The 20,030-nt window shown below is 42.7% G+C and overlaps 2 protein-coding genes across 5 annotated transcripts in view; both read right to left on the bottom strand.

Annotated features, from left to right (window-relative positions):
• The window catches only part of HYDIN (HYDIN axonemal central pair apparatus protein), a 264,762-nt gene that overhangs the window by 167,232 nt on the left and 77,500 nt on the right, over window positions 1–20,030 (bottom strand). For all 4 annotated transcript variants that reach the window (XR_015698493.1, XR_015698492.1, XM_087729550.1 and 1 more), the window contains exons 19-25: window positions 18,834–19,092; window positions 14,296–14,439; window positions 11,159–11,302; window positions 10,103–10,416; window positions 8,102–8,215; window positions 5,838–5,946; window positions 40–156 (exon numbers count right to left, since the gene is read on the bottom strand). Coding sequence is in view for 2 of the 4 variants with exons in the window: in XM_087729550.1 (XP_087585676.1) it covers window positions 40–156; window positions 5,838–5,946; window positions 8,102–8,215; window positions 10,103–10,416; window positions 11,159–11,302; window positions 14,296–14,439; window positions 18,834–19,092 (1,201 nt within the window). In the remaining 2 variants the exon portion in view is untranslated. The remainder of the gene's footprint in view (window positions 1–39; window positions 157–5,837; window positions 5,947–8,101; window positions 8,216–10,102; window positions 10,417–11,158; window positions 11,303–14,295; window positions 14,440–18,833; window positions 19,093–20,030) is intronic.
• Window positions 371–5,156, bottom strand: LOC148042741 (uncharacterized). The gene is made up of 3 exons (XM_087729222.1): window positions 5,119–5,156; window positions 3,877–4,886; window positions 371–378 (listed from the first exon to the last, which is right to left on the bottom strand). The coding sequence occupies exons 1-3, from the start codon at window positions 5,154–5,156 to the stop codon at window positions 371–373; spliced, it is 1,056 nt and encodes a 351-aa protein (XP_087585348.1).

Here is a 20,030-nt window from a genome sequence, read left to right as displayed (position 1 = left end):
GGTCCCCATCCTCATCTGCAGAGTGACAGGGGGGCTTACTTCTTCCACGCCTGTCAAGTGTGGTTCCTCTGACTCTGCACACCACAGGACTTCTTGGATTCCTGCCTGGTTCTTCTCTGGAGCCTCCTGGTCTACTTCAGAAGTTTGCAAAAATAACTAGAAAACAAAGCACACATGATGTCCATCAAAAAAAGAATCCAACACAGAAAAGACAAACTCCCTTGCATACAGGATGTGTTTAGCTCACAAAATCTCTCAGCTTGGAGGCTTTCAAAAACTATACTAAAGACAATTTATCCACAGTTCATCACTGACAAGACATAAATGATGCAAAAATGGGACAGGATGTAAAGACTATTAAATTTCTGGATTACTCCACTACCAAAAGAACATAGAGGGCTCAGACTGAAAAGTCACCTAACATCCATGTGCTGTTGTCCAGTTGTCCAGGAATAGCTGGTTCCTGTCACCACAGAATTTCACTCAAAAGAACCATTTGCTTTCTTTAAGACACTTATGCATTGGTCAGTATTCCAGTGGAAAGGGACAAGGCTCACTTCAAAGGACAAGGTTCACATCGATCATGATGAGAATTGTGAACATTACAGCCCAAACAGCAGGGCAATCTCATCTCTGATGAACTGAACAATTTCCTAGGTCTGCATCAATGAAGATGACTTGTCATCAATTCTGATCTCTTTATTTATGACCTTTCCCCTCAAAAAAACCCAAAGTCTAAACTTGGCTTAGGTGCTCCTGGGCAGCCAGTGCAGAAGGTTTAGCAGAGCAGCAACCCACCCAGAGTTGACATCTTCTGCAGCAGCTGCAGCTTTAAATGAAATACACATAAAGGGTCTCACAGTAATCTCAACTGGAGGTGTAATTAGGACAAGCCCTAAATGAAGAGAACCAGGCTTCCCAAGGCCAAAGGTAGGACTTTTAGGAGTCAGTTTCCAAACTGAGCCACTAATAGATCTCTCCCAGACCCACCCCCTTGTAAGCACTGAGGCCTCCCCCCTCCAATGCCTTCATTGGAGGGCAAGAGATCAGAGGACACAGGCAATTGCTAAACTATGCCAATAAACAAGCGAATATGGCAGGATAGAGGAGCTGAGTGGAACCAGTTCTGGCAGGGCTCTAGAAAGCTGACTGGCCCTTGCCATGCCCTGTAGTTTCCACCAACAGGACTCTTCCGGTGGCCATGATGCACCTTTCCCCCCCCCCTAAAAGAGGGTGAAAATTTGGGTGCATCTTATACACTGAATGTAGCCCCACCCATCCACCGGCCCCCACCCTTTGGCCTCTACCTCCCAGCAATTTACCTCTTTGCAGCAGGGGGGGGGGGAGGCTTGTAGAGGCTTCAATAAGCTATAGCAATCCCTGCAGCCTGTAACAGCTGGTGATAGGGAGAAATTAAAAGTGAAACTTGCTGTTTGCTCCAGTGGCAAATTGCTGGGAGACAGATTTTTTTTCTTGTGTTAATCAGACTGTTTGCTGCAAAGAGGCAAGTCAAAAATTAGAAATGCCTATAGAATGTTCAAATTATTAGACTTATTTTTTAAAGACTGTGTTATTACTATTCTAGACAATTTAACAAAATAAAGAAGCTTTTTAAAATAAATGCTTGATCTGAAAAAGGCCCAGTGCTATTGTTTTAAAAAGTGCTATTCTTTTAAATAGCAGAGAATAACCATACTTCCGGAAAGCACATCAATTTTAACAGCATCTGTACAAGTATAGTCTGAAATATAACACTACAAACAGTGTATATTGTCTGTACTCTTTGTTGCAAGGAGGCAAATTGCTGGGAGGCAGAGGCAGATATTTTTCCCTTGTTTTCCTCCCCAAAATTTAAGTGCGTCTTATACTCCGGAGCTTCTTATACTCCGTAAAATATGGTATCTACTGAAGAGGAATATTTTATTTATTTTTATTTATTTATAAAATTTATATGCCGCCCAATCCCGAAGGACTCCGGGCGGCTTACAAAAAAGAGGGAAAAAAAGAGAAAAAGGAAAAAACGGTTTAAAATCACAACACCACATACATTCATTCTAATCAGGACTGGACCTCAACAGTGAGATCAACAGCCCCAGGCCTGCCGGAACAGCCAGGTTTTTACAGCTTTCCTGAGAGTGGGTATGGTCCGGATCTCTGGGGGTAGCTGATTCCAAAGAGTCGGAGCAGCCACAGAGAAGGCTCTCCTCCGGGAGCCCGCCAGCCGACACTGTCTAGCTGACGGCATCTGAAGGAGGCCCAATCTGTGGGATCTTACTGGCCATTGGGAGGTATGTGGCAGTAGGCGGTCTCGAAGGTACGCTGGCCCTAAGCCATGTAGGGCTTTAAAGGTAATAACAAACACCTTGAATTGCATCCGGAGACCAATTGGTAGCCAGTGCAGCTCGCGGAGGACAGGTGTAAAGTGGGTGTACCTCGGTGCACCCAATATCGCTCGCGCGGCCGCATTCTGGACTAACTGCAGTCTCCAACGCTTTTCAATGGTAGCCCCATGTAGAGCATGTTGCAATAATCCAGCCTTGAGGTGACAAGGGCGTGAGTAACCGTTTGAAGTCCCTCCCGATCCAAATAGGGCCGCAATTGGTGCACCAGACGAACCTGGGCAAAGGTCCCCCTGGTCACATCCGATAGATGATGTTCCAGTTTCAGCTGCGAATCCAGGAGGACCCCCAAATTGCGGACCCTCTCTGAGGGGCGTAAATTTTCACCCCCCAGGGTTAAGGATGGACTGTCTAAGCTGTCCTTCGGGGGCAGTATTCAAAGCCACTCAGTCTTATCGGGATTGAGCACAAGTTTGTTCACCCCCATCCAGATCCTAACAGCCTCTAGGCATCGGCACATCATGTCCACCGCTACACTGAGCTGGCATGGGGCAGAAAGATACAGTTGAGTATCATCTGCGTATTGGTGGTACTTTACCCCATGCTGTTGCATGATCTCACCCAGTGGCTTCATGTAGATGTTAAATAGGAGGGGGGACAAGACCGAACCCTGTGGCACACCACATTTGAGGGGCCTAGGGGTCGACCTTTGCCCCCCGACCAACACCGACTGCGACCTGTCAGAGAGGTAAGAGGAGAAGCACTGTAAAACGCTGCCTCTCACTCCCACCTCCCCTAGGCATCACAGAAGGATACCATGGTCGATGGTATCGAAGGCCGCTGAGAGGTCAAGAAGCACCAGGATAGAGGAATGTCCTCTATCCCTGGCCCGCCAGAGATCATCGGTCAGGGCGACCAAAGCGGTTTCCGTGCTGTACCCAGGCCTGAAACCGGACTGAAAGGAGTCTAGATAATCCATTTCATTCAAGGTCCGTCGGAGTTGAAGCGCCACCACCTTCTCAACAACCTTCCCCAAAAAAGGAAGGTCGGAGACAGGACGATAGTTTTCCAAAATAGCTGGGTCCAGGAAAGGTGTCTTGAGGAGGGGTCTTACCACTGCTTCCTTTAATGGTTGCGGGAAAGACCCCTCCTGCAAAGATGCGTTAGTAATCGTCTGGAGCCAGCCTCGCGTCACCTCTCTGCTGGTCGAAACCAGCCAGGAGGGGACGGGTCCAATAAACAGGTGGAGCACTCATTGCTCCCATGGCCTTGTCCACTTCCTCAGGGGTGACAAATTCGAACTCATCCCAGAAAATCTGATTAAGACTAACTCTCGGCATCTCGGCTGGTACTGCCCAAGCGGAGTCCAGGTCTGTCCGAATCTGAGTGATTTTATCCAACAGAAACTGAACGAACTCCTCAGCTCTTCCCTGCAGGGGTTCCCCAGCCTCCTCCTCTTTCAGGAGGGGGCGGGTCACCCTAAACAGGGTGGCTGGGCGAGATTCCGTGGACGCAATAAGAGCGGAAAAATGTGTACATTTTGCTGCCCGTATCGCCACTAGGTAAGTCCTGATAAAGGCTCTTAATAGTGATCGATCAGATTCAGAATTACTAGCCCTCCAACGTCGCTCTAGGCGTCTCTTTTGGCGCTTCATCTCCCAGAGTTCCTCGGTAAACCAAGGTGCCCTCCTTGATCCACTGCCGCGGAGAGGCCTCAAAGGCGCAATCCGATCCAATGCTTCAGCCGCCGCAACGTTCCAGGCAGCGACCAAAGACTCGGTCGGATTGCGGACAAGGGAGTCAGGTATCTCTCCAAGCTCCCTCTGAAATTCCTCCGGGTCCATCAGGCGCCTGGGGCGGAACCATTTAGTCGGCTCCACCTCCCTGCAATGGGGGAGTAGTGTCCTGAAGTCAAGCCTCAGCAAGGAGTGATCTGACCATGACAAGGGCGAGGTCTCTATTCCCCTTAACTCGAGATCACGTCTCCACTGCCCCGAGAGAAATACAAGGTCAAGCGTGTGTCCTGCTCTATGAGTTGGACCCTGAACTACCTGGGTCAAGTCCATGGTTGTCATGGAAGCCATGAACTCCTGTGCCCCATCTGAGTGTTCACCAAGAGACGGCAGATTAAAGTCCCCCAGTACCATTAGTCTGGGGAACTCCACTGGCAACCCAGCTACTGCCTCTAGCAGCACAGGCAGGGCTGTCGTGACGCAGCTGGGGGGTAGGTACGTCAATAGCAAGTCCAATTGAACCCCTAGGTCCAACTTCAAGAGGAGAGACTCACACCCCATAATCTCTGGGGCAGGGATCCTGCAAGGAACTAACGACCTTTGGACGATAACTGCTACTCCTCCACCCCTTCTCTGGTGTCGTGGTTGGTGGAGCACCTGGAACCCATCTGGGCACATTTCTGAGAGGGGGACTCCTCCCTCTTGGCCCAGCCAGGTTTCGGTTATACCTGCCAGGTCTGCCTCCTTGTCTAATATTAAATCCCGGACGAGGAGAGCTTTGTTCACAACTGACCTGGCATTTAGCAGCAACAACCTGAGACCAGGGCCCTGAACTCCTCTGCCACCAGGTCCTTAAGTTGAGCCTGAGGGGTCGGAACAAGGAATCACTGTAATGTAGCGAGTCCTTCTTCCCCAGTAATGGCTAGCTCTACAGCTCCTGTCATATCTGCCCCTCCCAGTCGTAATCGGAATGCTCCGACATCCCCCCATCCCCGTAGACCCTCCCTCCCCCATAGCCCCCATTCTTCCCGACAAGCCACGCGTACCATTCACTCCAGGACGGGAGGTGAGTCTGGGCCCCCATCCACTTCTGCTTCTGCACTCATGGAGGGGATTCCAGGTCGCACTCCCGATCCTATCATACTCACCAATCAAACACTCTCTTCAGACACACCCACAATAGTTATTAAAATACAATAATACAATAATTAAATTAAAAGTGGGCACATTCTCTCTCACATTCATATACTCATACACCCAACAAACCAGCTAAAAATGCAGTTCCTAAATTGATGGTAATTAAAATAATTTAGGAACGGTAAAAAGATTGGAAGTCACGATCAATGGTTCCGAACGGGCTCTCCTCTGCTGTTTCCTGCAGCCTGGCCCGAAACCGGGCCCTCGTCCGAGCTCCGCAGGGAAGGCGCTCAGTGCGAGTCCGAGGCGGCTGGAGCTGGTAGTAGTTTGGGGGGGGGGTTTCCTCGTTCTTCTCCCCTGCAGGCCCTGGAAGTAGTGCAGGAAGTCTGAGGCGGCTGGGGCAGCTGGCGATAGTTGGGAGGGCAGGCTCCCCGTCCTCCTCTTCGTCCTTGTCCTCCCTCTCTGCGGGGGCCGTGTGTCACAAGAGCAGCATGTAAAGCAGTTGGTATGGCAAAGGTTCCCCATGGCCTGGCACGCTTGGCTGGCCCCATATACCCCCTTTCCACACTCGATACAAATAGAAGAGGAAGCAGATTTTGACCCACAGAAAATTGGCCTGTGTCATTACCTGTATCTCAGGCATACTCTGTACATCATTCACAGGTTCTTTAACATGTTCTTTAACAGAAATCTCTTCTCCACTTGCACAGCTGGTATTTTCTTCTCCAGCTGTTTTTCTAGAGATAATTTAATGGGAGAGAAATATAAAGTATATTGCTCAAAACAGTTGGGAGTATAGAAAAAGCATTAAGCTTCTGTAATGCCAAGAATGACATCTATATGTTTGCATTAGTTATTGAAATTAACTAATTGTATAAATATATTAGTATATAATTGTATATTATATCAGTATATAATAAATATACATTAAAATATTTGCTCCAGTTGAAAATTTCAAACACCAGCATAAATGTAAAGGTAAAGATTTCCCCTGCCCACCTGTGTCCAATTCTTCGGGGTGGGGCTCATATAACATCAAAGAATCAGTTCCTTACCAGCGACCCCCCCCTTTTTTTTTTGCATCTTCATTCAAGCATGCAATTTTTTTCATCTCATAGGGAACCTTCTAAAGATAGAAATTTTTCACAGGAAGTATTTTTCAGCCCATAGGCTCATAGGTAATATTCAGTTTAATTTATTTACTGAATTTATAAATCTGCTCCATAATTTCTAAAAACAATAAACTCTTTAAATATGCAATAAACTAAAAACAAACACCTCCTCATCCCAGTTTTTCTCTCACTGATGCAGAGGCTGCTTTTTTGATCAACAGATGCCATTTCACACAATCAAATGCAGCAACTAGATCCAACTGAATAATTTTCATCACCACATTAATTGTGTCTTGGTATTTGCCATTGGTGTTAAAGTGGTGAACAGCGCAGGAAATGGTGTGGGGTGAATGGAATGGCTGTGAGTTGGTAGAAATTTGCTTTGGCCACATACTCACTTGTGTCCAAATTGTGTACTAGAGATCACAGACCCTGAACATGTTAAGAACATTTGCTTGCGACTGCACCCCAATGCCTGCACCTCCCCAGTCCTACAACTCTAAGGTCTTTACTGTCAAAGAATCATAGCTATAATAAGCTAACTTAAAAATAAAGAATAACCTAAAGAAAACAATAATAATCAATTTTCCTCAGCACTATTGATAGGATCCAAAGAGTGCCATCCAAATGATGCAACTGCTTTGAGTATTAACAAAATAATAAGAGTTAGAAGGAACCTTGGAGGTCTTCTAGTCCAACCCCTGCTCAAACAGGAGACGCTCTACCATTCCAGATAAAGAGTGTCCAGTCTCTTCTTAAAAAAACTACAACTTCTGGAAGGAAGCTGATCCACTATTAGTTCTAGGTTGATTCGCCCCTTGATTAGTTTCCATTCATTGCTTCTTTAAAAAGAAACTTCATTAAAAAAGAACTGCATGGCATAGTTAAAAAAGGAACATGGAGCATATTTCCTGCCAAAAACGTCCTTTCCCATAGAAGATTCTCAATAGAATTTCAGCACAAATTCAGAATCCATACGTGTGAAAAATACTGCTTCAATTCATTTCCAGGTATAATATAAGTAAATGTCTATGTATAATGTCAGCTTGTTTTTAAGGTTTATCTTTAGACTAAAACAAAGAGAAAGATAACTCTAGCAAGAAAGGCCACACTGTATTCCCCCGCACCTAGTGGTCCACATCAGTGTATCTATTTGTGCAAAACTATGTCTGTAGTGACATAGCCTTACACTTTCAACTTGAAAAAGAGCTGAGGCCAACCCTGCAACCGGAATGTCAGACTCCCCACCTGGGATCAAGAGCTGAAGGTGCTGGGTTTGGGCAGAGCTTCTTCCCTACTCCCTGAGCGCCCACCTGTTGTAAGCTCTCTGGCCACTTCAGAGGCTCCCTGGCAAAAGCACCTGCCTGAGACCAGGGGCTTCTTCCTCAGGTATTTCTATCAACACTGGCAGAAGCATCTCTTTGCACAGAAAGGGATGAGGTGAGGAAAACCCTTGTGAGGACACTCATTCTCAGCCATAGCCAGGTTTTGCCTCCATATTATTGTGGCCAAATATGAAATTAGTGATTTAGCTTATGAAAAAATACATGGCTCTGAGGGTCATAGGCAGCATTTAAAGCAGCCTTATCCCTGGCCCTCACTATTGTGGCCCACCATCCTGATCTTGGCACTTTCTGAGCCTCTTGGCACATGCCCACACCGCCCCCTTTGCCTTTCCACTTTGCCCAACCCTTTCTCCAGAGAGCCTGCTGGAGAGGCACAAAGGTATTCCTTATTAAGGCCACCTTCTTGGCTTTTGGTGGATTTGTGGCATACAAACCTGATGGAATCCTTGTGAATCTTGCACCTTGGGGGGCTTTGTGGTGGCTTCAGGATCTCCTGCTCTTCTGTCCTTTTCTGGGCATGAAGAGGCCGAATGTTTTCAGAGCTGAACCTGAGAAAAAAAAGGAATCTTTGGGAAGGGAGAGAGGCTAATTTGGATCTCCACAGGATGCTACCGGAGGGAACAGGATGGGTTAGGGAGTAAGGCAAGGGGGTGTTCAGAATGCATGGATCTTTCTAGAGAGAAGACTTGGGGGTGGGGATGGATGCTGCAATGGCTGGAAATCTCAGAGAGGAAAAAGCAAGAAGCAACAAAATTGTCACCAATACAAAAAACAAAAAAACTTGCTCTTAAAAGCCCAGAAAAATTCAGATTATTTTGTAGGGTATAAGGTATCCAAAGCATCACAGTGATTTATGAGTGATATCTGATATTCTGCCTTCAGGTGCTTTGGAGAATAAGTCAACTTCCTCTTCTCTGTGATAGTCTCTCAAATATTGGAACACTGCTGTCTTCTCTCCCCAGTTCATTTATTCATTAAACTGGACATACCCAATTCCTCCAACTGTTCTTCATATATTTCAGCCTCCAGCCCCCTAACCATTTTTTTTCTTCTTCTCTGCACTCTTTCCATAGTCTCAACATGTTGTTTATATTGTGGTAATCAAATCTGGATGCAATATTCCTAGCATAGATTATTGAAAGATAACAATGGACAGTTTGCAATTATCAAGGAAAAATTACCATTTACTATGGTTTATGCTCTGAATCAGGGCTAAGAACAATTTCTTAGGAAGTTATTTAAAAGATTAATAAAAGTTAGGATATAGATTTTATTTATTTATATTCTTATTAAATTTATCTGTCAACCATTTTGCTGTTTGGGGCGACTAATTTTCCACTCACTTCTTTAGGATGCACTAGATAATTTAATTACTTGAAATTATTGTGAAGGGCAGCATTACACAAAGCCTTGAGCTGTTTAGCAGAGTTAATCCAAGTGCTTCCTCTAATCTTTCCAACAAGAATTCATGCTGGGCCTGCTTCTACTTTCCCAGGGAATTTGTATGCTGCTTATCTTGCTGAAGGCAACTCAAGATGAATAATTTATTTTTCTTTCTTCATTTAAAACATTTATATAGCTGCCTGCCCTATACCAAACTCTGAGTTTTTCTTTTTGTAGCCATAGAGTAAGAGATATTTGTGTAATCACATTTGCATTTTGCTGCAAGAAAATGAACTAATTTATCCTTTTTTCCTGCACCCTTGTCTTTCTTTCTTTCTTTCCCCTTTTTTCTTTCTTTCCTCTATATTGGTTTTTGTTAGTTTTCATCTTCCCTATACGTTTATAAAGAGGGGGTGGAAGGGACACACACACACAGAAAGAGAAAGAGAGAAAGAGAGAGAGAAAGAGAGAGAGAGAGAGAGAGAGAGAGACTGCCAGCTGGTGACTGCTGCCTGAAATTGAAAGGTTTTGCTGCTTTTATTTGCTTCCTAAGTAGCTCCAGTAAGCATGCTACGTAAAGAGTCAGCTCTAGCTGATTCCTTTCTCTGTGAATTTCTATTATGTGCCCTCATATTCCCTTGTAACCCCTTCATCTCCAATGAATGTAAGTACAAATATCTATTTTCTTCTTGCTAATTATCCTAGCACCAGCAAAAGAAATTTGAAGTAAAACCATAAACACAGATCAAGTCATGTCATTTTTTTCACTTAATGCCCACTTTGATCATGTTACTGGGCCCCATTGTGGTTGCTAAATGAGAATTACCTGTACTAAAGAAGAAAAATAAATGCTATGAAAACTGCTGCAAACTCAGACATGAGAAACGTGCTACTTGTAGGATCTGGATGTTCAAAACTAGATCTTTTAGAGCTTATCCTAGAATACTTTTCTTAATCAGAAGCAATTCCTTAAAGACCTTAATACACAGTGAATCATGTGCTATGACTAACTAGAAATCAGGCAAAATTCCAGAGTATGTGAAGGCTGGTACCTGATAAAGGATTCACGGTCATCTGTCAGGAAGGACCAGCGATATTTGATAAGAAGGGGACTGTAGTTGCTCATACTGATCTCATGGATAACTTCTGTGTCATTCAAGATGCAGCCAAAATTGAGATCCATTGTTTGGAAGTGGAGGTTTGGAAAATGCACTTCTCCCCGGAGATCGACATAGTCCACATGAGGATGCTCCAAGTAACGCAAAACGAGAATCTCTTCTGATACTCGACTACAAAGGTCATCTCTATAGGCGGGGTTAAACCTGACTGAAAGATGATGTATCTCTCCAATATCCATCTTTAAAGGCTAAATTGGAATCAAAGTTAAATATACATTAGTGATTAATTTGGGAACGATGGGTTTAGTGCATGTTCTGAAATGGCTAAAACTACCTCGAGGGCATTCTAGGTAAAGAATGAAATGGGAGCTCTCTTTTTTCCAGTTACGTATCTATCTATAATAAATTTCAATTGGCCTCCCAACTCCAGTAGACTCTGAATGGACTGAAGCACTTAGCAGAAGTCAGATAGGGGGAAGAGCGGGAGGAAGCCAAGGATGTGGGCAGCAGCTAATGGGGGCGTGGGGGGGGGAAACGACAGAAAGCAATGGAAAGATAAGGGGGGACATTTATTGGAATGCCTTGATTCACCAAACTTGTAAAGCTGCCCAACTCCATAAGGTCTCTGACTGGGGTATAGTATTAGGAACAGATTAGCATAATTAACAAATCTGAAAATATATATTACAATGATATGAAAATATAGATTATGATAATATGTTATACTAAAGAGGGGTGAGTCACACCAACTTTTCCTACTCAGCTTGGGTGGCTCTGAGATCCCTGCAGGTTTGATTCTGCCCCAAACCATAAGCAACAAAAATGTTCTGTCAAACCAAAATTTGCTTGCTTTGGTTTTGAATCAAAACACATTCTGTTTCCTGCACATTCCTTAAGTGTAGTTTTCTATACTCGTACTATAATCAACACTGTCTCTCTAGCATACAAGACAGGATGTGGATTGAATTCAGATGGAGGAAGTTCTCTTACCTGCTCAGGAGCTGGAATCTTTTTGTGATTCGCATCACAGAGGGCAAAGGGCTCGTGCAAAGAAAGGACAACCCTGAGTGGCAAAGATGAAACATTCTTCAAGAACAGAGGCTTGTACTGTGCGGTCAAAAGATCACTGGGGTTCTGGAGAAAAAAACAGAAAGACTGAGCAAGAATCAAACACACAGGCAAGTGCTATGCACAAAATAAGGAAGAATCACAATATGATAGAGTTAGAAAGAGCCATTGAAGTTCAGTCTATTACTTAGTACATGAACTGATCAGTGGCCCATGGCAATTAATGAAGGACTACTAGATTTTTAAAATATTTTTGAAGAATATTGATGCCTTGGGTACCACCAGACTAATTATGATGCAACTCTTCCTTGCTCAAGGGTATCTGTCCAGCACATCGCATGTTTGGTGCTGTCAGGCATGGAGACTGGATGGAGAAAGAGGGGGAATAGTGTCTTCGACAGGGGAGGAGGAAGGGGGGAAAAGAAAAGAAAAATGGCTGTACAAATGATGAATAGGTAATTACCAAAATATATGAATGCTTGCTGAAAATTGAAATAGAGGATGTGCACATGAAATAATCTATAATAAACTGGGTTAAGACCTTTGGGCATAGCTTACTGTTGGAGCAGTAGGAAAATATGTGGTTAACAAGATGAAAATTCACATTATGTTATAACCCAAAAGATAATTTTTACAAAATGATGTACTTTTGGTATATGACTCCAGAAAAGGTATCTAGAATGCATAAAAGTATCTCAAGTTTATATTGGAAATGTGGACAACATAAAGGATTATTTTTAAGCAAATCTGCCTTAAAATTGGTTGCCCTTTCCCCTCCTTGGAAGAGCTTTATAGCTCCCGTTGCCTTCAGAAAGTTCGAAACATTCTTAAAGATCCATCTCATCCTAGGCACCCTTTTTTTAAACTATTACCATGTGACAGATGATACAGGACAATAAAAACATGGACAAATAAGCTGAAGTCTATCCCAGAGCAGTAACTATGTTGAACTTTATGTGTGCATACACACATTTCCCATGCTTTTCTGGGCTATAAAATTAAAATTTAGAGGTACTCACCTTCTTTCCAAGCAGCCTTTGAGCTCAACACTCAAAACCCCTTTAAAACCCTATTCCAAATGGTCCAGGGAAATCTACCCACAGACTCAATGGGTCTGCTGCCAGCAAGGGAAGCTTACTTGGGCCAGGTCCATTGGTTAGGTTAGCTTGGAGTCCCATTTCTGTAGTGCCAAATTATTGGAAGAAATGTCCTTCTGGGTTCAGTTCCAAGTGAGGACAAAAGACACTGGGTTCATGGAAGTTGATTGGAAAGAAGCTTTACTGATGATGGATAGGACCACACACTGGTGGGGGGAAAGGGGGATACCAAAGTGTACCAAATTAGTGAAGCACTATGTCTTGCAGTACTTACAGATGCACGGACAAATGTTTGGGGAGAAGGAATCATCAACTTGGTGATAGTAACATCTTAACCAGTCTTTTATAGGAGCATTGAAACTGGAGAGAACATATTGCAGAGTATATCAGCAATAAAATATGTGCAGTTTCAGAGAAAATTGAGAGTGGCAAAGTATTTGCTGTGCTGACTGACGATGCAAGTAATATGAAAGCTGCATGGGAAATCATAATGGACAAGTATCCACATATTACTACAAAGGGATGGGTATCTCATGGATTAAGGTTCTTTTTTCTTCTTTTTTCAGCAATCCGTGCATCTGAATCACACACTGCACTTTTGTCAGAAATTCCTAACCACGTGGCTATGATAAAAACACGTTTTTGAAAACCTAAGTGCATCTCCACTTACAACTGGTGAAAAAAAGTACAGTGAAAGATTTTATTAAGAAACAGGAAGAATTTTGTTGCACCATGCTGCTGAAAATCTACTGTATCTAAGATTCAAAGCAGTGGTGTGAGTGATAGGAATACAGCTGCTGCATTTGACTGGATTATGAAACAAGCTGCACACTTAGGATTTGATGTTGGAAAAGTACTTTCAAATGTTGCAGAATATAGAACACCTTCCGGGATTTGGGCCAGAAATGCATTCTGGGATTCTGCAAAACATCTCCTTCCTGCAACATGGTGGCAAGGTCTCTGCATCATACAACCTCTGACACCTCTTGCATCTCACTTACTGCAGATTCCTTCATTTTCTGCTGCATATGAAAGAATCTGGTCTAGGTTTTGTAATATTCATGACAAACCAAGAAACAAACTGACCTGTGAAAGGGTAGAAAAGCTTGTTTCAATCCGTGCAAATGAAAGTTTTAGAAGTCCATAAGAAAAATGACAAAGAGGTAGAAGAGACCACTTGGAAAATGAGATCAGTAGTTCAGAAAATGAGATAGCGAATAAACAGCATGTATGTGTTATGTCTTCTGGTTTTTTTTAAAGCACCACTCAAAAGGTAAACCTTCTATTGAGCTTCAATATTGAGGTGGACCTAACTTTATTTGCTATTGGTGCTAAGGGGCAAACCTGATTATTTTTTATGTTGATGGTTTCTTAATTTTTGGGTTGCTTTTGAGGGAAAAGGGGGTGGTTACCTGTTTTATTGCAAGGCTAATACATGTATATACTGCATTCCACACAATTTGTAAAACTACTCCACACTGAATTTTTTTTTCTATTTTTCCAAAATTTCTATTTTTCTATTTTTTCCGGGAAAAAAATTTTTTTTTCTCATGGCCTCAAAATTTCCAGAAATTTTACATCTCTAATTGCGGGGCCAATTGGCAAAAGAAAGCACAGGACAGTATAGGTTGGCAGAAGAAGCCTTTCATCCTGCAATGAATAGACAATTATGATGATTGTCATCATGACGATCACTGTCACGAGGACGAGGATGATATAAGATGCCACTACTTATCTGCATAGGTATCTTAATATCCAGAAAAAAAATCCCCCTCATTTTTCAAGTCCTGATCATGTATGTATCAGCTCCTATCCTGACTCTCCCCAACAACACCTGCAATCTTTCCAAGGACTCAGGATTCTAATGTCCCAGGGACAGAGGGAACAAGCTCACAGAATTCTAGCCTTTGGGTTAGTCTGATGTCAAAAGCCAGAAGGATGTCATGTTATTAAAGCACTCACCTTCTCCACATGGAAAGTAACTGCTCTGGAGGAAATCTGCAGAACTGGCGCGATGAATTCACAAGTGACATCAACCTTCATGATGCATTCTTTTCCAGACTGCTTCCCTATGATCGCATGGCACAGCAATCTCTCCTTTACCAACTGTTCAGGCAAAGAGCAGCAGAATGAACATGGCTGAGCCAGCTGGTCAGAAACCCTGTGGGTCCCTTGGAAATGCCTGCTTCGGTCAGTTTGCCACCCAAACCTCCCGATCACCAGGTGCTCTGCCCAGCACTGATTACTCTGAGGACTGACTACATTTCTTCACTTTTACTATACAAGGCTTGGAGCTGAAACAATGAGATAATCTGCCTTCCCCCATTAGCCTCCTGCGAGCACCTTCGTTCTCTAGATCAAAGTCTCCAACTTTGGCAACTTTAAGACTTGTGCAATTTCCAGAATTCCCCAGCCAGCTATAATCTTTAAAGTAGGGCTCTCCAATCTTGTCAACTTGTGGATTTCAACTCCCAGAATTTCTCAGCCATCCATGCTGCTGAGGAATTCTGGGACTTCAAGTCCACAAGTTTTTAAATTGACACGGTTAGAAACCCCCACTCTAGAGCAGTGTTTTGCAACCAGGCATGTTAAGGTGTGTGGACTTCAACTCCTAGAATACCTGGGAGTTGAAATCCCATAAGTCTTTTTTTTAAAAATATATCTTTATTTTCAAAACAAACATACAAATCCTCCTTCTTTACATACTGCAGAAAGTGTATCAGTTGGTTACAAAAGGCTTTTGTGCATCTCTTCCATCGTCATCAAATATAATTCATATTAACTGTTAATATCTTAACTCGGATATTTATTATATTACCATCATCATATCTCCACTTTTATTTGACTATGATTATTTAAACGTCCTTCATCATAAAATATACCAAGATTGAATACATAACCACATACTGGCATTTCATTTACTTATTTATAAAATCCTCCATTAACATTAAATTCTCATATCCTATTCTAGCTAAACATCCATAATATTTAATACCAAAATTTTCTAATCCCTCTTTCCAAATCCCTGTTTACCATTTACATCCAATTCCCTTATATTGCACCCATACATGTATATAATTTATTATCATTATCCTTTCTTTATTTAACTATATCCTATATCATAACATTTTCCCTCCTAATAATTAAAACTTAGCTGTGTCTAATTTTGTTCTTCTTTTTATTGTTATTATTATTAATAACCTTTATATATAGTCCAAAAGAATTTCTAACCTTCCCTTCATGGGTAACATTCAATATTCATATCCAATTATTACTTATCATAACACTACACATTGTATACATTACTATCATTATCAATTTTTATTTAACTATACCTATTGTCACTAAGTTTAACTAAGTTTAGCTAGTTTTAAATTATACTCTTCCATCTATCAACCTGTATCTTTCCAATAGCAAAACAATCTAATGTCTTCTGCCATTTGTGGATCCAGTCCTCCAAACATCCTCTTGATCAAATCTGTATGGACTCCTCTTAGCAACTCCTTGCTTGTAATATCTCTCATGTAGTCTTGATGCCCTCTTTCTGTTTCCTTATTCAGCTTGTCTTTAATTATCAGCAGTGTTATCAAATATATTTGCAATTAGTATTTCATAGTCCATAGATTCTTTAATGTTTTCTTCTTCTTCCAAGTCCTGTCCTTTGAAATAAATTTTCTCTACATTTAATTCCTCTTTCAATATTCCATTCTTTCTTTTTTCAGAAATAAACCAATTGCCATGAATATCACAAGTTTAATCTCTTTATATTCGTCTTCCATTTCAGTTTTTTGAATTTCAATCTCATTTTGTATTTGAAAAACATCCTCGTTTTTTTCATCATATTTTATTGTTAGATGCTCCAAATATTCCAATTTTCTCTCAATTTTTTCCTCTGTATTTAATAATTTTGCAGTTCTGAAAGTATTCCTTGCAAATTCAAAGACTCTGCATACGCCATATTCATACACAGTTACACAGCGAAAACAAACTTCAAAGGGACAGCTGTGGAATCTTATCAGATCTTAAGCCAAACAGCCAGGCAATAAAACCTTGCAATGCCGAAGTCAAAACAATCAATCTGTACCTTGCAGAAAGTCACAAAGCAATGTTAGAAGAAGAAAGCTTAATCCATCCATTTGAAAAAGGTTTGCTTAGATTCAATCCATGTAAATAGGATTTAAAAAATAAGATAACCATTACATTACAAAGATCAATTTCGCCGCTAAGTTCTTCTATTTTTTGATTTAAGTTGGTTTTTAGGTTTTATAGGCAGTCCGCTTTTTTAAAACAATAAAAGTTTCGCACCAGTTGAAAACACTCTCTTTTTCCACCTTGTTCCGTTCTGAGGCCGCCCTGACTTTGTCAGTCTTGACTGGAATTTTTATTACCGGCTCGAAGATCTTTTCTTGCTTCTTTCGGAGATTTTGCGATATCCCCAAGATCAGCAAGACGTAATCTTCCTATTCACCATCTCTTCTGGATGATTTAGGTCCGTTGGGACCCCCCAGTAATAAAAGTGTCAACTGCGATCTCAGAGCTTTGAGATTGCACATCATCTCTTCACGGCTCCGGCCCCGCCCTCCGAAATCCCATAAGTCTTAAAGTTGCCAAGTTTGGAGAGTTCTGCTCTACTAATCAAGAGAATCCCTTCCCAACTCTGCCTGCTTTTGCTGGCCAGTCCTACTTGAAACCAAACTGCCCAGAAAAAACAACAGGTTCATCCTAGTTGCTGTTGCCCATTTCTCCCTGGCACATACAATACAATACAATAGCAGAGTTGGAAGGGACTTTGGAGGTCTTCTAGTCCAACCCCCTGCCTAGGCAGGAAACCCTATACCGTTTCAGACAAATGGCTATCCAACATCTTCTTAAACACTTCCAGTGTTGGGGCATTCACAACTTCTGGAGGCAAGCTGTTCCACTGATTAATTGTTCTAACTGTCAGAAAATTTCTCCTCAGTTCTAAGTTGCTTCTCTCCTTGATTAGTTTCCATCCATTGCTTCTTGTTCTACCCTCACGTGCCTTGGAAAATAGTTTGATTCCCTCTTCTTTCTGGCAACCCCTGAGATATTGGAACACTGCTATCATGTCTCCCCTGGTCCTTCTTTCTATTAAACTAGACATACCCAGTTCCTGCAACCGTTCTTCATAGGTTTTAGTCTCCAGTCCTCTAATCATCTTTGTTGCTCTTCTCTGCACTCTTTCTAGAATTTCCATATCTTTTCTACATCGTGGTGACCAAAACTGAATGCAGAATTCCAAGTGTGGCCTTACCAAGGCATAAAGTGATATTAACACTTCACGTGATCTTGATTCTATTCCTCTGTTTATGCAGCCTAGAACTGTATTGGCTTTTTTGGCCACTGCTGCACACTGCTGGCTCATATTTAAATGGTTGTAGACTAGGGCCTTCTTGTAAATGTTTTGGAATGAAGATGCTTTCTGCCATCTCAGTGGGAAGGGCTTCCTCCACAGGAAGCCTCTGCTATCCATTCCTAACACCTGCTCAGGAAGGCCCTCAACACTAACCCTGGACCACAGACAGGCCCTATTGAATGGTGTCCCAGATTGAAAAGGTCTCCTTCATTCATCAGCTGAAGGAGATTTTCTCAGGGCTCCAGGAGTAAGAGCAAGTTACATCATTTCCCAGTAGGAGATATAAAGATACAAATTGTAGCAGCATATTCATCTCAGAATAAAGAGGAAAAGAAAACTCTGGGTACTTAAAACTCACAGATACAGTTTAAAAACCAGAAAAGCAATAGCAATAGCAATAGTTAGACTTATATACTGCTTCATAGGGCTTTCAGCCCTCTCTAAGTGGTTTACAGAGTCAGCATATTGCCCCCACAGTCTGGGTCCTCATTTCACCCACCTCGGAAGGATGGAAGGCTGAGTCAACCTTGAGCCGGTGAGATTTGAACTGCTGAACTGCAGATAACTGTCAGCTGAAGTGGCCTGCAGTACTGCACCCTAACCACCTCGGCTCTTAAGGTGAATGAAACACAGACAGGCAAAAAAACAGAGCATGTTATCCAATAATATTTATAACTTTACTTGAGTGGTTCTTTTAAGGTGACCTATGGCACTTATAGCAACTAAGTCCCTTTGGGTGACTCAAGAAGCAACTGGGCTTTCTATGTTTTTTCCTTGAAGATGTTTTACTTCTCATCCAAAATTGAAAAAGCTTCTTGAATGAGAAGCAAAATGTTTTGAACAAAAAAAAGTAAAAAAGTCCAGTTATCTTTTGAAACAAACCTTTGAGACAACCATGATCTGGATGAACAAGAATCTCCATAGACATACAACAGCTAAGTAAGGCCTGATTGTCCTGATCAAATAATTCTAGCAATTGCAGTCCCTTGGCCTTTTCAGAAGCTGTTGAGCATTCCCAGAACCTGAAGTGCCATTCCATCAATCAAAGGGATGCTTTGCATCAAAGAGATTAGAAGGAACTCTAGAGATCACCTGCCCACAAGGATAGGATCCTGAAGAATACCTTGGGAACGTCAGAAGATCCTTCCAGGACCATGTCCATACTCTTTCCTGGGGCCAGTTCCATTCTCAGTGGCTGAAGCTTGAACACAGGACCTTGAGATTCTGTCTTTGAGGGGATGGTCTGGCTCTTGGTGTTGTTGCTGATGGCAGGGAGTGTGTTGTGCTGGCGAAATGGGGCAAAACCTTCAGTCATCCAATAAAGCTGATGGGTGCGACGCCCACAGTTGGTGATCTTGAAACGATAGCAGCAGGGATCCAAACTAGCAAAGTGACAGAAGGCAGGCCTATTATACAATTCCATTTCAAAGGAAGCAACCAGATGCAAAATACAGCAAACAAATAAATTAAAGACAAGATACAAGAGAAAGAAAATCTAGTTTACACTAATACCGCTTACCAAAAATAATTCTAACCTTGTCTATGTCAACTTCGAAACAGATCCAGGCTGCCACAGCCATCTTTTCATTTCTCAGCTTGCCACACGGTAAGGGGGTGGGGGGCAGGGAAGAAGCTTGGAATGTCAGACCAGACAATAACAACAGATTGTCCCATGAGGATGGCAGTTGGTCTTACCTGAACTGCATGTTTCAAAGAAGGCGTGGGAGGAGTAACACATGGGTATTAACCCAACCCTTTTGCCCTGGAGACTGAAGTAATTCTTTGAGGCCACACCTCCGATCCTATTTCTGACCTCCCAGATTAACCGATGGATCGTAGCAGAGCACCTGAAAGGAAGAACAAAGACAGTGCAAGCACATATCCTTCCAGCCTGGCCCTGACTGACCACTGAACTGACTTAGGCCGCTGGCGCGGTACACCCTAAAAGGGGGGAAGTGACTCCTCCCACGCCTTCTTTGAAACATGCAGTTCAGGTAAGACCAACTACCAGTTTCCAAAGTGAGGCATGGGAGGAGTAACACATGGGACATACCAAAGCAAGATGTCCTAGGGAGGGATCAATGGGCCTGAGCCCCTCGAGAGTCTAGGATTCCCTGTAGAACCCTCCTGCCAAAGGCTGCTTCTGCAGAGGCATAAGCATCTAACCGGTAATGCCTAATGAAAGGCGAGGGAGAAGACCAGGTGGCAGCCCGGCAGATCTCCTCTATGGGGGCCTGGGTGGCCCAGGCTGCTGAGGTGCTGTGATGCCCCCTGGGACCTGAAGTCCCCGTGCCTTGTAGGCCTGTGAGATGGCCACCCT

Source organism: Thamnophis sirtalis, unplaced genomic scaffold (assembly GCF_051295495.1).
Source record: "Thamnophis sirtalis isolate CommonGarterSnake01/CBP01778 unplaced genomic scaffold, rThaSir2_p1.2 scaffold_14, whole genome shotgun sequence".
In the NCBI taxonomy this organism is placed as follows: domain Eukaryota; kingdom Metazoa; phylum Chordata; class Lepidosauria; order Squamata; family Natricidae; genus Thamnophis; species Thamnophis sirtalis.
This window is presented reverse-complemented; position numbering and strand designations above follow the sequence as displayed.

Excerpts from the sequence above, each read along its gene's own strand:
- LOC148042741 (XM_087729222.1), bottom strand. The coding sequence starts at position 5,156 with ATGGGGGCCCAGACTCACCTCCCGTCCTGGAGTGAATG. Across the intron at positions 4,887-5,118 it reads CTCCCGTCCTGGAGTGAATG|GTTGTTGCTGCTAAATGCCA; the intron begins GTACGCGTGGCT and ends CCCTGGTCTCAG.